At 43.1% G+C, this 20,133-nt stretch overlaps 1 protein-coding gene across 2 annotated transcripts in view; it reads right to left on the bottom strand.

The window, feature by feature from the left end:
* MET (MET proto-oncogene, receptor tyrosine kinase) overlaps nt 1-20,133 on the bottom strand; it is a 134,644-nt gene that overhangs the window by 41,180 nt on the left and 73,331 nt on the right. For both annotated transcript variants that reach the window (XM_051847986.3, NM_001171040.1), the window contains 6 exon segments: nt 11,685-11,819; nt 10,408-10,581; nt 3,536-3,696; nt 1,883-1,985; nt 1,660-1,796; nt 487-648 (listed from right to left, as the gene is read on the bottom strand). In XM_051847986.3, coding sequence (XP_051703946.3) covers nt 487-648; nt 1,660-1,796; nt 1,883-1,985; nt 3,536-3,696; nt 10,408-10,581; nt 11,685-11,819 — 872 coding nt within the window.

Below are 20,133 nucleotides of genomic sequence, written 5' to 3'. Positions count from 1 at the left end.
CTCTGAAAAAATACAAAGAAAAAAATGAACATTAACTACTGTCACTATTCTGACAGAACTAATAGAGATTAGGCAAGTTGAACTGGGTCCTAAGTCAAAGGGAGTCTGGGATAGGGAAAAGCTGTGTGTGAAGCAGCCAAGACAAGAAAATGCACTCAGAAATGACAGAAAAAGAGAATTCTGATTTTGTGCTCTAAAGTTAATATACAATTAATGTCTCTAAGTATAGGTACAAACATTTTATGATGGCACCTTGATCTGTTTAGCCATAATCTGTTTAAAATGTCATAGAATAGGATAAAATACCTCTTGGTATGAAGTGGCACTGATGGAGTAAAACTGTGTCCAGGACCTGCATGTAATTTTTTTTCCTGGACACAACAGTACCAAAGCCAGAGATAAAGCTGCAATTCCTCTTGACTCCTCTATAGCCAAATCAACCTTATGTTCCTTATTTTCTGATACATATCAGCAGCTTCTACTTACCTAATAAAAGATTTGGTTGGATAAAATTCATCCACAATGGGGTCTTCCCGGTAACTGAAGCTGCTGGTTTCTCGGCTGGCTAAGTCGATTTCCAATTTAACAGGAAATTCAGTTGAAATGGTTTGGGCTGGAGTATAACACTCAAGAATACTGTTTGACATGCTGAACAAATAAAAATTAAGAAAATGGACTTTAGCCATCAGAAATATACATATTTTAGGATTATATTCATAAATCAATAGAATTTAACTCAATAGATGCTAAATAGGAATTTCCTGAAGTGGTCCAAAAAAAAGTCCTGACTAGTGGAGGCTATTTTCATTGGTCTGGATCCCAAACTTAGCCTTGTTGAAGACAAAAGCCATCCTTCATCTCAACACATTTGGGATTTTAAACAACCCTTCAAGAACTTTTGGTACTTGAGTAAACCGAGCCTTTCTCAGCCTAAGAGGCAGAAACATAACCCCCCAAAAGCAATCACCCCCATTTCTTCCCTCCCCAAAGTAACACTGTCTAATTATAAATCCTTTCAAGGTTAATTTTATTTATTTGAAAGGCAGAGTGACACACAGAGAGAGGGAGAGATAAAGATCTTCCATCTGCTGGTTCACTCCCTAAATGGTCACAACAACCAGGGCCGGTAGGCAGCAACCAGGAACCTGGAACTCCAACTGGGTCTCCCACAAGGATAGAAGGGTTCCATCTACCTGGGTCACCTTCTGCTGCCTTCCCAGGTGCATTAGCAGGGAGCTGGATGAGAAGCACAACAATCTGGACTCGAAACAGTGCTCTGATAAGGAACATTGGAGTCACAGACAGTAGCTTAACCTGTAGCACCACAACATAGGCCTCTAATTATAAATCTTGACGGAAATGGTTAATTTACCATCCATTATCAGAATCTCATACTTCAAAGTGTAGCTAAGATACTAAGCTATAAAGAGGATGAATGGGAAGACCGAAAAGCAGGATTAATGAATAATAAAGGAAGAGTAGAAAAATCAGCAAAAGGAAGTAGATGGACTTGGGAAGGAGGAAGTTTTGTCTGCAGAAGAATAAAGGATAAACATCTTTATTTTTTCTCTAGAAAGAAGGCAGCCAGGCTTGCTTGATTTATTAGGTATAGATATTAACCCAACCAGATGGATGCCACAATAAATAAATTTATTAAACCTTTTTAAAGTACATGTTTTTCCACCAATTGAAATGTGTCTGGAATTTCCACTGTCCAGGTATTTTCCAGTTAAAGTGAGTAAAGTGCCACCAGCCTTGGGGCCATAACTTGGAGAAATACTTGTTATTACAGGAGCCTGCATGGGAGATAGAAACAAGACAATCTGTTAATTTTTATAAAATCAAACACCTAGTTCATGAGAAAAATGATGGTGAGACTTACCACATAAGAAAATGTACTATACTGTGTTCTCCCTCGACTGTTTGAAACAGTTATGGACATATTGAAATGCTCATGCGTTGTAGCACCAACTGTGCATTTCAACCTGAAACAAATGAAGGTTCAGTATGTTATGAATCCTAAGGTGTTTTCCAGTTTGGCCGTTCTATGTGAAGGTGAATTCACTATAAATTGTACAGTGACTATTCTGAACTGTAACAAGAGGTTCATCGTAAGCCAACAGACTGCACACTGTATAATTCTATTTCTGTACTATTATGCTAAACTTTATAATGCTTGCATTACATTATTTGTACAGACAAAACAGGAAATGTTTTAATTCATCAACATTGACCCCACTGATTGAAAAGTGCATAATAATCTAAGTCTAAGCTTATCACGGTGTAGGGATAATGTTTGGCATACTTAAAACAAAGGAATAATATTTCAGTAGCACAGGAAACTGAGTTGGCTATCCAAAAGCCAAATCTGTTCATTAAAATATATATATCAACAAGCACATTTTGGGGGCTATACTTGTTACCTGTTTAGTTAAATTATTCGAGTATAATGGAATTGTGATAGGCTTTCCATGGAATTATTTTTAAATCAACAATATTATAGTTATAAAAAAGTTTAAATATAATCTGTTACAATAAATAACTCTGTAAAGAAGATAGTCAATTAGGTTTCATTTTTACAGTTCCTTATTTATATAGTAGTGAATAAGAGTTTTGGAGAATTTACAAGGGAGATTTCTAGAAGGAATCTGTTTTGCCATTAAACTAACAAGTATGACATTAGCTGATGTTTTGGCCTCAGGAAAATGAGTAGAATTATACCTTTGTGTAACCTTAGAATAAATCCTGTAAGATATAAGCTAACAACTCATAGAACTTTAAATGACTCATTGATGGTACGGCATGATAATGAAGTTTCTGGATTCTCTGTTCACTATGGAATTCAGAGCTTAAAGAAAGCACAGGTGTTTGATGAGAAGAGCTGCGTTCAGAAGCCTGTTCAGCTCTGACTCTGGATAACCTCTCCTAAGTCATGCTCCACCTCTCTAAACTGCAGGTACCTCCTGTGCAAAATAAGCAAGGTATTGTCGCCTCCTAACTTGAGAATGGCTGCATGAGATATAACCCGTCAATTACAGTGCCAATAAATACTAGCTGAATGTAAACTTAAACTCATCCCCAAAGGGTCTCAAACATGCAAGTGAGGTACTTGATGACATTTCTCAGGTTTAGAAAGCAAACTTAGAAGCGAGAACTTATGCTGGACTTTACAAAAATTTTTTATAGAAAAATGTTATAGGAGACTTCGTATTTGAAGACTGGAAAAACAGACTGACTGCAACCTGTGCTACTCTTTCAGACAATCTCTGCAAAATTGTCAGAGAAATGAGTGAAAACTTCCCAGATGCTGGATCCTTCTTTTCTTCACCAAGGCGGTGTTACTTGGCTCTCTCTTTATCCCCAATATGTAAACAGAATTAGAAAACAAAATGAAACAAGCCCACAGCAGATGTGATAGGCCAAGCCCTTTTTAAATTCAAGACATGGGCTTTCTGGGTAACCTTTTATAAAAAGTCATTCAAAAACCAAGGCTTTTTTCAAAGCAGAAACCAGCAAAGCAGTTTGACGCCCTTACGTATTTGTCGTGCTCTCACTTAAGTTCAAGGCACAGCTTTCATTTCCAAGGAGGACTTTGGTTTTCTTTAAATCAAATTTATTATTCTTCCTGAACCCAAAGTCCCAGCCACAGATGGTCAGTGTGGTCCCTCCCTCAAGGGGTGCACTGGCTGGGAAAACCTGCAAGGATAACACAGAACTTTAAAACAAAATCCAGTATATTGTTATTTTTCATAGGAGTGGAAAACAAACACAGAAACAATATATATTCTTAAATGGTCAGAAATTGCTCCATTCTTCCACATCAAGTAGAAACTGAATTTTCACTACGTGAGACAGGTGGCACGTTTTAGAGCATCTGGAACAAACACTAAAGCTACCTGAAATGCTGATGAAACAAGCTGTTTTTAAGAGACTCAGAGATAGGGCCAAAAGCAGACTCAGCTGGGGTGGAAAGGAAAGGCCTTTGGAGGCTTCTCTAAAGCAGATTCCAGCCCTAGGGGTCTCTGGAACAAGAGCAGTCACATCAGACTTTCACTTGCTTATAATCTGAGAATAAATGCTTCACGGGCCTCCTGATCAATCTCCGACCCAAACTCCTTCATCGGGAACGGGCATTTGGTCTAGCAGTTAAGGTGCACGCCATTCCACACTGGAGTACCTGAGTGCAATTCCCAGTTCTGGCTCCTGACTCCAGCTTCCTCTTCCTGATAATCCTGCAGATCCTGGGAAGCAGGAGGTGATGGGTCAAGTGAGTGAGTTTCTGCCATGCACGTGGGAGACCTGGAATGAGTTCCCCACTCCTGGCTCTGGCTGCTGTGGGCATTTGGGGAATGAACCAGCAGATGGCAGCTCTCTGTGTCTGTTGCCCTGGGCCTTGCTCTGCTCTGCCTCTCAAATTTAAAAATATATAAATAAATAAAACAAGAACTACAAGCTCCTTCACATATCTATAAGCCAAGGTGCAATACATGCCTTGCTGTGTGTGTGTGCTACTTCTTGTTGCTATGGTATTTCTTACCCAGAGAAGAAGGCACACAGTAAAAATACCTCTTTTGGTGCTCAGTGTTTGCACAATTGCATTCAGCAGCTATCACAACACCAAACACACAGATGGTATTCACAACATATCTGCCAATCATTCATTCACTATTTATAAAGCACCTTCTATGTGCCAGGTACTAACAAATAAATAAATGAATCTGCTTCTTTATACCTGTTCTAAAAGTATTTACTTGAGAGAGAAAGAGAGGGAGAGGAAGAGGGAGAGGGAGAGAGAGAGAGAGAGAAAGAGAGAAATTGAGGATGAGAAAGAACACCCTTCTGCTGGTTCACTCCCCAAATACCTCAACAGCGTTGAGGACAAAGTCCGGAACCAGGAGCTGGAACTCAGTGCAGCTCTCCCACATGAGTGGCAGGGAATCAGCCATTTGAGTCATTACCACTGCCTCTGGGAATCCATTCTACCAGGAAGCTGGAGCCAGAGACTGAGCCCATGTACTCCAATGTGGGACATGGCCATACTAACCAACATCTTAACCACTAGGTCAAATGCCTGCTCCTCTATTGCTTAATTCACATTTATTATTGATTGAAAATTTTTCTTTATTCTTTAAATATAGTCACTATTGGATGTATTTACACCAGCTGGTGAGCTGACATACACAGCATTAAAATTTTATAACATTTAGCATATAAATTTTATTATTAATAGAAATAGACAACAGGAGAACTAGAGATCCTCAAATCAGTATTGTATCAGTTTTTCTCATGCTCTTCTATAGCATTATTTTACATCTGATTTTTAGGATTGGTCTCTCACTTTCACCCTCACATTCAATGGCAAATAAGTAACAGATCCATTTTATTACTCTCAGCTCCCTTCTGATGTGGCTCAAGGAAACTTTGGATGTATTTAAAAAGCCTCTGACAACCACAACATAAGACAGCATTAGACACTTATGATCTCTAAGACAACTAACTGCTCTGAGGCTAAAATGATGAAAACAGAAACACATTTGCAAGTTAAAAATAAGCTTCTCCCCAGCAGCCTTGTGACAATTGAGAAAGGAAATACTCTTTTGGGGGGGGCATATTGTAAATTGTGCTGTAAAGTACAATGGTGGGAAAATGTAGCACCAAGATAGAGGCGACTCAGAAACCTATAAAGGTATGTGCTGAAGTTTGTGAAAGTCTGAAAGCGACTCTTACCATTAAGGAGGCCTTTTAGTCAAATGCAAAGTTGCAAACATTCCCATCCTTCCTAAGTCAATAATCTCAAACCAAAGTCTTAACTTACCCTTGTTACCAAACCCCTTTAAAGTCTTAGCTTAATGCTTTTATGATAGCCATTTTACCCATAAAATCCATTACACAGTGTGCCTTTCATGAAAATTTACCTCATCCATGTCTAGTCAAATGAGAACTGCTGCAGAAAAAAAATCTGTTTATTATTATGTTAGAAATCCAGTAGGAAAGAACAAGATAGCCAACCCTCCCAGGACAACCATCCAGTCTGAGGCAGTCACACAGCCACTCTTCCCTCTGCTAATGCAGGAGCCTCCTCATTGAAAACAGCTGCCCAAGGCTGATGATGGCCTGATCCCACTGCCTACACCCTCCTTTCCATGTAAAAGTTGAAGTCTGCCACTCAAGGCACGCCACCACTTGGCAAAGGGAATGGGCGATGATTTGAGAAAGGACATCAGGAGTTGTTCAACTGGTGCCCTGGTGGGACAAACGGGCATTTTAAGCCCTCTGCTAGACTAAGGATTGAAAGGCCAGCTCTGCTTAGTGCTGTGCCCTGGGCTGAGCTCAACACTTTCCTCTTGGCTTATGGGATAACCTTCACTCTTCCAGGAGGAAAGGAAGGAAGCAGTCGTGGACTACACACCCTTGGACAGACACAACAATGGGCTGGCAAACTCTGAGTGATCCTGAAGGGCAGAGACTTTGTGAGCAGGAAATGAGTGTCCAGCATTAAGCCACAGAGTTGGGGTCTCCCTCCCGTCTGGATAGGGGAGATTGAGCCACAGAAGGAGCTCTCATTCTTTCACAGGTGAAAGATCACTTACTGATGAGCTCATTCCAATAGAATCTTTTAAAAAAAATTTATTTATTTGAAAGGGGGAGGGAGAAGGAGAGAGGGAGGAAGGGAAAGAGAGAGAAAGAGAGGGGAGGGAGAGGAGAGGGGAGAGAGGGGGAGAGAAGAGGTGAGAGGAGGTGAGAGGAGGTGAAAGGGGAGGGAGGGGAGAGAGGGGGAGAGAGAGGGAGAGAGAGGGAGAGGGAGGGAGAGAGAGGCAGAGAGAGGGGGGGGAGAGAGGGAGAGAGGGAGAGAGGGAGAGAGGGAGAGAGGGAGAGAGGGAGAGAGGGAGAGAGGGAGAGAGAGGGAGAGAGAGGGAGAGAGAGAGGGAGAGAGAGGGAGAAAGAGAGATTGATTGATTTTCCATTCACTGGTTCACTCTCCAAATGCCTACAACAACCAAACTGAAGCCAGGAGCCCAGAACTCAGTTGAGGTCTCCTACACGGGTGACAGGGACTCAAGTACTTGAGCCATCATCTGCTGCCTCCCAAAGTGCACATTAGCAGGAAACTAGAATTGGAAGTGAAGTAGGAATTTGAACTAGACACTCTGAGCTGGTGTTCCCAGTGGCATCTTTTTTTTTTTTTTTTTTGACAGGTAGAGTGGACAGTGAGAGAGACAGAGAGAAAGGTCTTCCTTTTTGCCGTTGGTTCACCCTCCAATGGCCGCCACGGCCAGCGTGTTGTGGCCGGCGCACCACGTTGATCCGAAGCCAGGAGCCAGGTGCTTCTCCTGGTCTCCCATGGGGTGCAGGGCCCAAGCACTTGGGCCATCCTCCACTGCACTCCCTGGCCACAGCAGAGAGTTGGCCTGGAAGAGGGGCAACCGGGACAGAATCCGGCACCCCTACCGGGACTAGAACCCGGTGTGCCGGCGCTGCAAGGCGGAGGATTAGCCTAGTGAGCCGCGGCGCCGGCCCCAGTGGCATCTTAAATGCCCACCCCACAACTGTATTTTAAGTTTTCAAAAAATCTTTTAATAAAACATAAAGAAGATACTCCTCCCCTCCCCCAGATCAAAATTTTTTGAAAATTAAAATTCTCAGTAGTAGGCTTCTTTTCTAATAGGCAGTGAATTTGCCTGCCTACCACCACTGCCCAAAGATATTGCAATTGTTTTTTAGCTGAGTCTTCTGATCAATTAATAATGTTTTATCGTCTCAATGGGACTGGATTTAGTGCTATTAAGACAATATTAGCCTAATAAATTCAGAATACATTGGAAAGTACTCTTCTTCTTCCAAAGCATTTCTCATTGCTCTTTAAGTCTGAGCTCAGGTGACAGATTTGAAACAAAATAAAGGGCTTCCAACCTTGAAAACTCTCCTATGTGGGACTGCGAAGGAGTTTGGCCTCTGAACATCCTGTACCTTGAAACGCAGGTTAACTTACATGTATTGGAAAGTGAAACTCTATACATTAGCTGGATTTTGTGCATGTAGCATTTAAGACAGATAAGAAAAAGATGAATAGTCAGTCTTACTTTTTTGCAGTAAGAATGCTAAATGTCACGGTCTAGTGCAGCATGAAATCTTCCTAACATCTATGAACTGAAAGGGATTTATGGACTCAGCTGCACTACTCTCCTTCCAACCCTACAGCCCATGCCTGTCTGACATCTGCATGATACAATGCAAGCTTTTAAAATCACCAGCTACACAGTACTGGGACCAGAGAAGGTGAGAGAGGAGGGCTATTTAAACATTATGGGAGAATCTTTGGTTCCAGAACACTCTAAAATATTTACTCAGTTTTAACCAGTTTAGTGTAGTGTTCTTGATTAGTAAAAGGAAGCACATTGGTCAAAGTTAGATGCTTCATTTGTACAGGCCATCAATCTACATTCTCTACTTAAAAAACCTTTCTCTACTTACAACCTGGCTATTTTTAAAATGAACACACTGTGATTGAATTGTGTATGCCACACACCCTCTCCACATCTCTTTCACAGAGTGGCTAAGTTTATATTTCTAGTGACTCCAATTTTCAAGGCTCTGTGTTTAGAAAAGTATACAATGGCTTCTGATTTTAAGGTAGACTGAATAACAAAAAAGTGTATAAAAACTATAGTAGAGACTTAAATTTATTTTCTTACTCTCATTTGGTTTATTCTAAGGCCCTGTGTCACACCTAACAGGAAAGGATTTGGTTTAAAACCCAGTCACCCACTACAAATCCTGTCCCCAACCGTAACTAAACGAAAACAGCCATGAGCTTGGGGGTGGTTTTTGAGCTGCCTTGCACACTTTGTTTACTTGGGCATGAACCAGGAGACTGAGACCTTGAACTTAACTCTTTCACAAGAACCATTTACTAAAGTCCAACTGTTTCACATTTGGGAAGAGAAAACACATACTGTGTCCTCACCAGGAAGTGTTTCAAGCAAAATGTATTTGGATCAAGAAATTGTAAAGCACTGCCATGGAGATAGTCACAGTGCCAAATATATGAGTACTTCAAAACATTCATGGAAAATAGAATTAAAAGAAATTTACTTTGTTGCCAAAAATCTTTGAAATTCACGCATAGGCAAGGTCTTCAAAAGTGAGCATTATGGAAAAAATTTGCATGGATTACAAGATTTTTTTTGTATCAACATAATTTTGTCTTCTAATTTCATTTTTTTCATGAACATTGTGCAATACCCTTCTATACTTGCCTGAATAAGGTAAGTGAGTTAGACAACATGGTTGTGATGTCACGGCTGATGTGTACCTTCAGAAGCTAAGCTCTCTAACAGCAGGAGGCCTGTTTGTCTTGTATAGGAGGTACCTTCCCAGTGTCTACAAGCTATGCACTCAATAAATATTTTTGGAATGAATTTAAGAATGGAATGCCTTAAAAAAGTATAGCTGTAGGCATAGTTACCACTTCAGCCTTTATTTCTCTTCCAGAAACATTGAGGGAAGACTTACAGCCTGTCATGGGAGCTTGTCCCTCCACCTGCTCCCCAGTTCACTCTGAGAAATAACCTCTGGTCTTATTTGTGCTGAGACAAGGCCATGCCTTGTGCCCAGAAACGAAGAAACCCTCTGTCCTGTCTGTCTCAGCATGACCGGGACTGTCAGTGTGTAGGCTGCAGCTTAGCATTCCAGAGCAGGCCAAGAGCACATCTGTTTCTGTGGCCGAGGTCATGTCTGGGCACTTGGCAGTTATAGCAGGTGGTGAGGAGTCAGAGAATGGGTGAGTCGGGACAGAACAGGTCCCAGTGTGAGGAAAAGGGGACCACCACTGCTCCTTGGCCACCAGTCTTTTATTCACACAGCACCGTGGGAGGAAAGCTGCCCTAAGAAAGAGTGTGGGCAAGAGCTTCAGGTGCAGGCACGTCAGGTGCCACCCACGGAATAACCCCCGGAGGGAGAGGGAACTTCAGCTGACTTCTCACTGGTAAATGAGTACATTGATTTTGGGCTTTTTTTAAAAAAGTTTTATTTATATATGAAAGGCAGTTATCAGTGGCGGGGTGGGGCGGGGGAGAGACAGACAGACATATCTCCCATCTGCTGGTTCACTCCCCTCAATGGCCTGAAGTGGTCCAGGCCAAAGCTAAGAGCACAGAACTCCATCTGGGTCTCCCAGGTGTGGCAGAAGCCCAGGCACTTGGGCCCTCTTCTGCTGCCTTCCCAGGCATTAGCAGGGAGCTGGATTGGAAGCACAACAATTGGTGCTCCAATATGGGATGCCATCTTCATAGAGGCAGAGGCTTAACTTGCTATGCCACAACACTGGCCCTCTGGATTTTATTTTAGTGATCTGTGTTTGGCAAAAAAAACAGAAAAAAAATCATAACAGCCAACAGAGACTCCTACCTTGTAGATTGCAGGCAGACAGATCTCTTGAGTCCACGTCCCGCTGGGGCATTCCTCTGACGGCACACACTTGTCATGGCACCAGCCACATTGCACAAAGGGAGGGGCGGAGAGACACTGACTGCAGGACTGGAAATGTCCACAGCCCAACCCATTCAATGGGATTTTGGTAATCTGTGAAGAAAAGACAGAGTGTGCTGGTTAGTCTAGCAGTTCAGACACCTGCATCTCACATCAGAGTGCCTGGCTTTGGCTCCTGGCTCCTGGCTCCAGCTCCAGAATCCAGCTTTCTGCCAATGTGGACCCTGGAAGGCAGCAGGTGATGGATCAAGTTAATTGAGTCCCTGCCACCCATGTAGGAGGTCTGGACTGAGTTCCTGGCTCTTAGCATCAGCCCTAGCCTAGTACTGGCTGTTGGAATATTTGGGGTGTGAACTAGCAGATGTGGACTCTCTCTCTCTGTCCATCCATCTTTCCGCCTCTTAAAAACATATTAAAGGGCGAATAGCATTTATTTAAAGCAAGCAAACAAAAAAACCTAATAGTGATACAGAAAGAATTTCTAGATGGGTTTTTGTTTTGTAAAAAATCCATAATTTGATGGAGTCTACTAGGGATAGCAATTGTGTAAGTCATTTAATCATATAATCATCATTAAGTGATTAAAATGTTAAAAATAAAATTTCCTCCTTCCTTTTATTATTGGCACATAAATGATAACATGTAACATTACTGTCCAGAGAACACAAGCCTTGTCATGCAATGTTACAGGCCGTATATAGTAGGAATATTTTGCCATGTCTGAGACGATTTTAAAATAACAAGAGTATGGTTTAAGCAGTGGGAAAACACATTTGAACCTCTGGAAAATTCTAAGGAGGGTCACATATCATTCTGGCAACAAGATGCACATCTTTCAGAGAAAAGGGATTACTGGCAAGAGTCACATTCCAATGTGCATTTCCAGGATTTATCTGCCTGTGCTAGAGTTCTGCCACCAGGACTGTACTTCTCGTTCTGTGTTTGTTTTACTCATTGAGAAATACCGGACAAAAGGAGAAATACACAATGTGAAAAGACAGCCCTTTGGTCTAATCTTCCTTGAATAAGAAAAATTAACAGGATTTCAGGAGGTCTCTGGAATAGTCAAGAAAGAAGATCCAGGAGGAGCAGTGAGTCTAAGATAAGGAGAGATATTCTAAAGGCCCCATGACACCTGCAAATGCCCCCACAGGAAGAACCAGGTCTTTGTAGACTCCCATGGGAGCAGGGCTCACCTTGTTTCCTGTGACCACCAGTGTGTAGCCATTCTGGTTTAACGGGTGCTCCACAACTACTTCTGGAGACACAGGGTGGGAATCCAGGCGAAAATTCACATGAGGGACGTTCAGTATCGTTCGAGAAATCACAACCTGAGAAAGAAAAAGGGAATTTTTTTTTTATAGGCAGAGTGGACAGTGAGAGAGAGAGAGACAAAGGTCTTCCTTTTGCCGTTGGTTCACCCTCCAATGGCCACCGCAGCCGGCACACTGTGGCCGGCGTACCGTGCTGATCCAAAGCCAGAAGCCAGGTGCTTTTCCTGGTCTCCCATGGGGTACAGGGCCCAAGCACTTGGGCCATCCTCCACTGCACTCCCTGGCCACAGCAGAGAGCTGGCCTGGAAGGGGGGCAACCAGGACAGAATCCGGCGCCCTGACCGGGACTAGAACCCAGTGTGCTGGCGCCGCTAGGTGGAGGATTAGCCTATTGAGCCATGGCGCCGGTCAAGGGAAGCATTCTTATTTCAACAAGCTCTGTTTAAATGTACATCTGAAATGTGGATGATAATGGTAATAACAGATTAGGAGAGTTCATGGGTGTTTGAACTGCAGACCCCACAGTTCATCTTGTAAATCAATATGACATACTCTAATCTGCCTTGGAGCCCATTTATTTGAGCCCTCAAGATAAACTTTTGCCAATGATCTTTTAATGGTTTCTAGGGAAGGAGACCTTCTAATCAATCAGCTAGCACAGGCAGACAAATCCTCACAATTGTGCAGGGAACTGGCAGGGCTGAAGCCCTCCCCAGAAAGAAGACACCACATATGCCACAAGGATTCTGGGTCACTTTTTAATCTCTCCCCTTGATCCTGCGCACTGGGCAGTTCTCCTTGATGTAACGCTGAGCATAGTGGACAGAGCCCTGGAAACCTGAGCTAGTTCCAGCACTGCTGCTCTCAAGTCATATTTATAGACCTTAAGAGGTCAAAATAGGCCTCCAGCTACTCGGAAATGATGTACTGTAGTTTTTACAAACCACCGTCCCATGATATGCTATTACTTGTATTATAAAACTTCTACTTTATCTCCTAGCTTTAAAATAAGGCCTGATGATTTTAATGCCTGGGAAGTGGGGTTTGACAACTGGTGTCACCCTAGGTTTCAGGTATGTCTAATTTGAAGTGTTTCCCAGCTATATAATTTCCAATTGCCCAGTTCCTGGAACTCAATAATAATAAAGTGAGAGGTGGGGATCACTAATTGGGATACAGTCAGGATGATTATCATAGGTGCCACACAGATGTAAGGGGGCTTAGGATTTCTCAGACTTTCACTCCTAGGTAGGACATCAGGCTGCATATTTGGGTACGTAGGGATTTAGGAAGCTGAGCACATCTCTGGGCTTGAAGTCTGTTCTAGGAAACTGGCATTTCTCAACCTATTTGACTGTATTGCAAGTGTACTTACTTGCCATGGGTATGAAACTGTGGGACAAACATGGGCATCTGAGAGATTAGGATGAATTAAACAACCATTTTCTGTGCCTCAGCTATATTATTCATAAAATGGGAATGAAAATTACATGAGTAATTGTTTTGGACTCTAACAAACACATACAACATATAAATGTTTCAGGGAATAGTAGTAAATTTTTTCTTGAACATAACAAAGGAGCCAAGTGGGCGGAAACAATTTTGGAAGATTCCCAAAGTACCTAATTTGTTCCCAGAGAGTAGACTGTTGATAGAGAAACTAAGCTCACAGAGCTGTAAAAGTTAACCATCGTGACACTTCTAGTCTAGAGTTTGTTCTACCTCAAACACTCAACACTTTCAAAGCATGTCCATTAAGCAGGGTGGCTGCATTTGCACAGACATTAAATGACTTGGTCAGGACGGGAATGGACAGAACTAACTTTAGGGCCCAATAGCTACTTGTGATCTTTGCAGGCACAGTGAAAAGAAGTTCAATTACTAGTTCTACCACCCTCATGGTGCTAGTGACTGATGAGCAGGACATCACACGTCAGATTTTCAAAGCTTCCATCTCAAATTACCCAGGTTTCATTAATCCAATTTTGCAGTCTTCATTTCCTCTCACTTTTTTCTACTTTCCTCCATTTTCTGACCCCCACTCCCCACCCCAGCCCCATGCCTATATTTTCTTGGTCATCTTCAAACAGCAAAGGTGAAAAAAACAAATCTCCTTTCACTCACAAAGCAAAACAACAGAAATCTCAGCCTGGCTTAATACTCCAACTCTATTCTCCACCTCATTTTGTGCTTTCTGCCTCACTGAAATGATTCATACCTAGGAAGCGTTGTACGGATATTTGCATTTTGGGCCTGTCTCCCTGGTTTCTCAGATTCTACTCAGACCTGCTACAGAACAATCACCTCTCTGAGCCCTTCCTGCATCTACTCTACACATTTCCTTCTTAATCACCAGGCCATCATCTTTGACTTTATCAACCCTTTGAATCCCATCCAAATACACCTTTACCAGAAAGGACTGACCTTTCTCTTTTCTTCCTGCAAAGGAGCTCTTTGCACCCCTGGACTTGGGTCGATTGATTTTTACATCTTCAGTTAAGACTTCCTGTCTGAAGTGCACTGAAAGAAGTCTTAACAGCTACCTGAATCGGGCACTGAGCAAACTGCTTTAAATAGAGACTTCGTTGAAGCCTCATGATAACCTAAAAGATGGTACTATGATTTTCCTTCAAGAAACAACAACAGAGAATTTTAGCAAGAGAGAAAAAGAATCAGGTTTCTAAGGAGCTTTATCTAATGCCAGAATCTGCATGCTTGACCTCTCCTTAAACACTCAACTGATAGACTCTTGGAGCAACAGAGTAAATACCAATAAAGAGCTTCAACTCATGAGTCAAAGCACTAAAACAAATTTCACAAAGTATTTGCCTTGCCAATTGCTCCTTGTTTCAGTAATCTCGGCAATATCAGTTAAGTGTGCCTAAGGAGGAAGCCTTTGCCTCCAACATAGTTTTTGATGACAAGGGGGAAATGTTATACCCGCACAGCTCCTGAAGTTCCACATTTGCTGTTGTTGTTTTTTTGTTTTATTTATTTATTTATTTATTTTTTTTAGATTTATTTATTTGAAAGTTAGAGTTACACAGAGAGAGAGAGAAAGGGAGGGAGGTCTTCCAACCGTTGGTTCACTCCCTAGTTGGCTGCAATGGCCAGGGCTGCGCCGATCTGAAGCCAGGAGCCAGGAGCTTCCTCTGGGTCTCCCATAAGGGTACAGGGACCCAAGGACTTGGGCCATCTTCTATTGCTTTCCCAGGCCATAGTTAAGAGCTGGATCAGAAGTGGAGCAGCTGGAACTCAAACTAGCACCCATATAGAATGAATTATTATTCCTGGCACTCCAGGATTAAATTATTAAAAAAAAAACAGCAAAAGCCAGGGCCGGCAGTGTGGCATAGTGGGTAAAGCTGCCGCCTGCAGTGCTGGCATCCCATATGGGCACTGGGTCGAGTACCAGCTGCTCCACTTCTGATCCGTTTCTTTACTATGGCCTGGGAAAGCAGAGAAGATGGCCCAAGTCCTTGGGTCCCTGCACTCTTATGGGAGACCCAGAGGAAGCTCCTGGCTCCTGGCTTCAGATCCGCGCAGCCCTGGCCATTGCAGCCAACTAGGGAGTGAATCAGCGATGGAAGACCTCTCTTTCTCTCTCTCTGTGTGTAACTCTGATTTTCAAATAAAAAAAAAAAAACTTAAAATTTTTTGTTGGGGCTGGTGCTGTGGCATAATGGGGTAGGCCTCTGCATACGGTGTTGGCATCCCATATGGGCACCGGTTCAAGTCCTGGCGGCTCCTCTTCCATTCCAGCTTTCTGCTATAGACTGAGAAATCATTGGAGAATGGCCCAAGTGCTTGGGCTCTTGCACCTGCGTGGGAGATACAGAGGAGGCTCCTGGCTTCTGGCTTTGGATCGGCCCAGCTCTGGCTGTAGCAGCCATTTAGAAAGTGAATCAGCAGGTGGAAGACCTTTCTCTCTGTCTCTCCCTCTCTCTGTCTGTAACTCTGCCTCTCGAATAAATAAAATCTTAAAAAAAAGAATTTATTCTTTTTTTTTTGTTTATTTGAAAGGTAGAGAGGGATACTGATGTACCATCTACTGTTTTACTCTCCAAATGCCAACAATGGCCATGGTTGGGCCACACTGAAGCTGAGAGTTGGGAATTCAATCCAAGTCTCCCATGTGGGTGTCAGGTACCCAACCTCTTAAGGCATCACCTCCTACCTCCCAAGGTGCTCATTAGCAGGAAGCTAGAAACGGGAGTAGAGGTAGAACTTAAACCCAGGCACTCTGATATTCAATGTGGGTATCTTAACTGCTCCATCAAAAATCACACCCCCAAAGCTCTACTGCTGCTGCTACTACTACTACTACTACTACTACTACTACGACTACTACTAGTTTTTATCTGAAAGGCAGACAGAGAGAGGAAAAGAGATCTTCCATCCATTAGCTCATTCCCCACATGGCTGGAACAGCTGGGGCTGGGCCGGGCTGGGCCAGGCTGACGCCAGGAGCCAGGAACTTCATTCAAGTCTCCCACGTGGGTGATGAAGGCCCAAGCACTTGGGCCATCCTCCGTTGCCTTCCAAGGCACAGTCGCAGAGAGGTAGATTGACAATGGAGCACTTGGGAGTCAAACTGGCACTCGGATATGGAATGTCAGTGTCTCAGGCTGCAGCTTAAGCCACTGTGCCACAATGCTGCCCCAAGCTCTGCTTTTGATAATGAGCTAGGGTGAGTGCTCTTTGATGGAACGAGAGAGGACAGGAAAGCTGTGTGGAAAGGAGAATGATCCTTTGGATTTTGAGCAGAGTTGCACCCAGATGCAAACACTGTTTTAGTAGATCATTAGCCTGTTCCTGCAGGGCTTTCTAAGGCTGTAAAATGGCAAGAATGTTTTTCTATTGTTTAATTTCTCACTTTCTCTTACTGCTGAAATTCTAAATAATTGAGTAACCACTTTAACTCAAAATACCCTGAAGCAAAAATGTTTGTAAGAAATTAGGAGTTCTTTTTGGTTGTCATGGCGATAGTTCAGGGACAGAACTGAAAGTGGCATCTAAATTTAATTCTTATGATAAATCACCTGGCAATCCCAAAACAATTAGTATGAAACAGAAGACTAGCAATTCTTTTTGGAGTTTCCATTGCGTCAACAACTAACCTTAGGTATTTAGGTCACAAAACCTTTTTATTTAATGCTCTTGAAAATAGAAGACTACTACATTCTGGATGGGGGAAGGAATCTAAAAAGTACTTGACTGCTGTGGTTGTGATCTCACATGACCTCTCCTGATGACTTATCTGGGGGAGAACTTGGGGAAGAAATACGTATGCAAATGTAGTAAAACCATTGTAGACAGGCTCCTAAATTTGTAAACCTGAGCAAAGTTAATTTTGTGTAGGAGTCTACAACTGCAGAAAGATCTCTGTCTTTCAAATAAATTCTTTTAAGAGTCTACAAGTAAGGTCTGCTCTCCTCCCCACATGCTTGAAATTTTACATTTTAATTGGACTGATAATGTTTATAATAATTTAACATATTTGTATGTAGCTTTCTATTTACTCTCCTAAATTTTAAGAGAAATTTATTTATCTATTTGAAAGAGAGGTAGGGGAGAGGCAAAGAGAAAGAGAGAGAGAGAAAGATCTTCCATCTGCTGGTTCATTCCCCAAATGGCCGCAACAGCTAGGACTCGGCCAGGCCCAAGTCAGGAGCCTGGAACCACATCCGGGCCTCCCACAAGGGTGGCAGGGACTAAAGCATATGAGCCGTTTTCTGTTGTCTCCCAGGTGCATTAGCAGGGAGCTGGAATGGAAGTGGAACAGGCAGGACTTGAACTGGTTCTCAGATATGGGACAATGGCATCACAAGAGGTGGCTTAACCCACTGCACAGCAAAATGCCAAGCACCTACACCCTGTAATTTTTTCAAGTGGATAATTCAATCATTTTTAGAATATTTAATTTACTCAATTATCACCACAACCAGTTTTGGAACTGTTCTATTACCTAAGAAACCCTATATCTCTGTCATTCACCTAACTCCCCATGCACCCTGAGAGCCACTAATCTATTTTTTCTCTTTATAGATTTTCCTTTTCTTGATAGTTCAGATAGATGAAATCTCAAAATACTCAGATGTGATCTTTTGTGTCTGGAATATTTCACTTAGCATGTTTCCACCCATGCTCCTTTTTCTTGCAAAATAATACTCCGCTGTGTGAATATACTACATTTTATTTTTCTATTCACCACTGGGACACTTGGGTTGTTTACACTTTTAGCTATTATGAATAATGCTGCTGTGAGCATTCATCATCACCTTTTGTGTGAGCACATGTTTTCATTTCTTTTGGGTGTAGACAGCTAGAAGCACAATGCTTCTGTCTTAGGGTAACTTTGTATTTAACCTTTTAAAGTACTGCAAAACCATTTTGCCAATGGCTGCACCATACGACATTCCCACCATCTAGTGCATGGGGGTTCCAATTTCTCAACATTCTCACAACACTTGTCGTCCTCCATTTTCTTGACCACAGCCATGCTAGAGGGCGTGAAGTGGAACATCAGTGTGGTTTCAGTTTGTATTTCTCTGCCAAATGTTCTCTGACATTAAATAAGAGGAAGGTTTACTTCTGGCAGTTCACGGCCTCAGATGTCCTCCTCTTGCCCGTGTATGGTCCTCAGGCAGCCCCTCCTCGGCAGCCCCATCACTGATCTGAGGAACATGCCCTCATGGTAAGGATCCAAGAGGGGCTGGAGCGAGGGAGGGATGGGAAGAACAAAAGTGGATTCTCCCCTGGAGAATAAGACAAGGAAGGATGGAGCAGCTGCCCAAGTGCCTGTGCTTGGCCAAGGAGGCAGAGGGCTTGAGGGATTGTATGGGAGGGCATGGAGTTGACATGGTGGAGGTGGGAGCAAGGGTGGGACAGTGCAGCATGGATGAGAATGAAGCTTTCTTGTAGGACGGGGCGGTGGGGGGGGGGCAAGGCTGGAAGATACCAGATGATAACCTGACAAAGGGTTTAATCAGAGTTGCTGTGGACTAAGAATACTCTATACTCTGCATGCTGTGATATTCTTTTTTTTTTACAGGCAGAGTGGACAGTGAGAGAGACAGAGAGAAAGGTCTTCCTTTTGGCGTTGGTTCACCCTCCAATGGCCGCCGCAGCCGGCGCACTGCGCTGATCCGAGGGCAGGAGCCAGGTGCTTCTCCTGGTCTCCCATGGGGTGCAGGACCCAAGTACTTGGGCCATCCTCCACTGCACTCCCGGGCCATAGCAGAGAGCTGGCCTGGAAGAGGGGCAACCGGGACAGAATCCAGTGCCCTGACAGGGACTAGAACCTGGTATGCGGGCACCGCTAGGCGGAGGATTAGCCTAGTGAGCTGCGGTGCTGGCCAATATTCTTAGAGAGACCTGAGCAGCACTACAATTCCTGTTGGCACCATACTTTGACCAAGGCACTGCTTTGGGATTCAACTCTATGGGTGAGGGTTCCACTTGTGCCACTCTGTGGCCCTCCTGTTGTCTAACATGGGCAGTTGCCTCTCTGCACACATGCAATACAGTCCTTCATCTGTGACCCGGGCATCATATAACCTTGAAGACCAGTCTTAGAGAAATGTAGATTAAAATGCAACCAACAGGCTTGATACCACCTTTTGAAGATCAAAGCGAATTTTCCTTGCATAAGAACAGAAAATATATGGTTTTGTTTCAAGGCAAATAAAACTGAAGGAAAGGGACGAGCGCTGTGCTGTAATGGGTAAAGCCACCACCTGCAGTGCTGGCATCCCATGTGGGAACCAGTTCCAGACCAGGCTGCTCCACTTATGTTTCAGCTCTCTGCTGTGGCCTGGGAAAGCAGCAGCACATCCAACGTGGGAGACCTGGAGGAAGCTCCTAGCTCCTGGCTTCCGATTAGCCCAGCTCTGGCTGTTGTGGCCATCTGGGGAGTGAACCAGTGAATGGAAGATCTCTCTCTCTCTCTCTGCCTCTGCCTCTTAAATAAATAAATAAATAAATAAATCTTAAAAAAAAAAAAAAACTGAATGAGAGCCTTGCTATCGTCTAGTTTCATTTCTAAGGGTTTTCTGTTAAGGAATGAGGACAATTTTCCTTCTTAATGAAAGATGATGCAAATTATTGGAATTTGAGACTCAAAGAGAAAAACACTCAAGTGAAAGTGAGGACACCATTAATGAGTGGACACAGCTGTAGCTAGAGGTGACCTGGTGGGCTCAGGTCCACTTACCTCTTCCCTGTAGCTCCCAGGGCAGACTCTGGCACATAAGTAAATCCCCTAGGCCTAACAACTGCCTTCATCTACAGACTGAAGAAGCTCACTGAAGCTGTTAGGAAGACATGAGACCTTTTAAAAGTTTCAGAATTTAGATAGCCTTTGAGTTTA

The sequence above is a fragment of the Oryctolagus cuniculus genome, chromosome 3 (assembly GCF_051225735.1).
Source record: "Oryctolagus cuniculus isolate XC-2025 breed Fujian yellow rabbit chromosome 3, ASM5122573v1, whole genome shotgun sequence".
In the NCBI taxonomy this organism is placed as follows: Eukaryota; Metazoa; Chordata; class Mammalia; order Lagomorpha; family Leporidae; genus Oryctolagus; species Oryctolagus cuniculus.
Note: the sequence above shows the minus strand (reverse complement) of the source record. Positions and strands in the feature narration are given on the sequence as shown.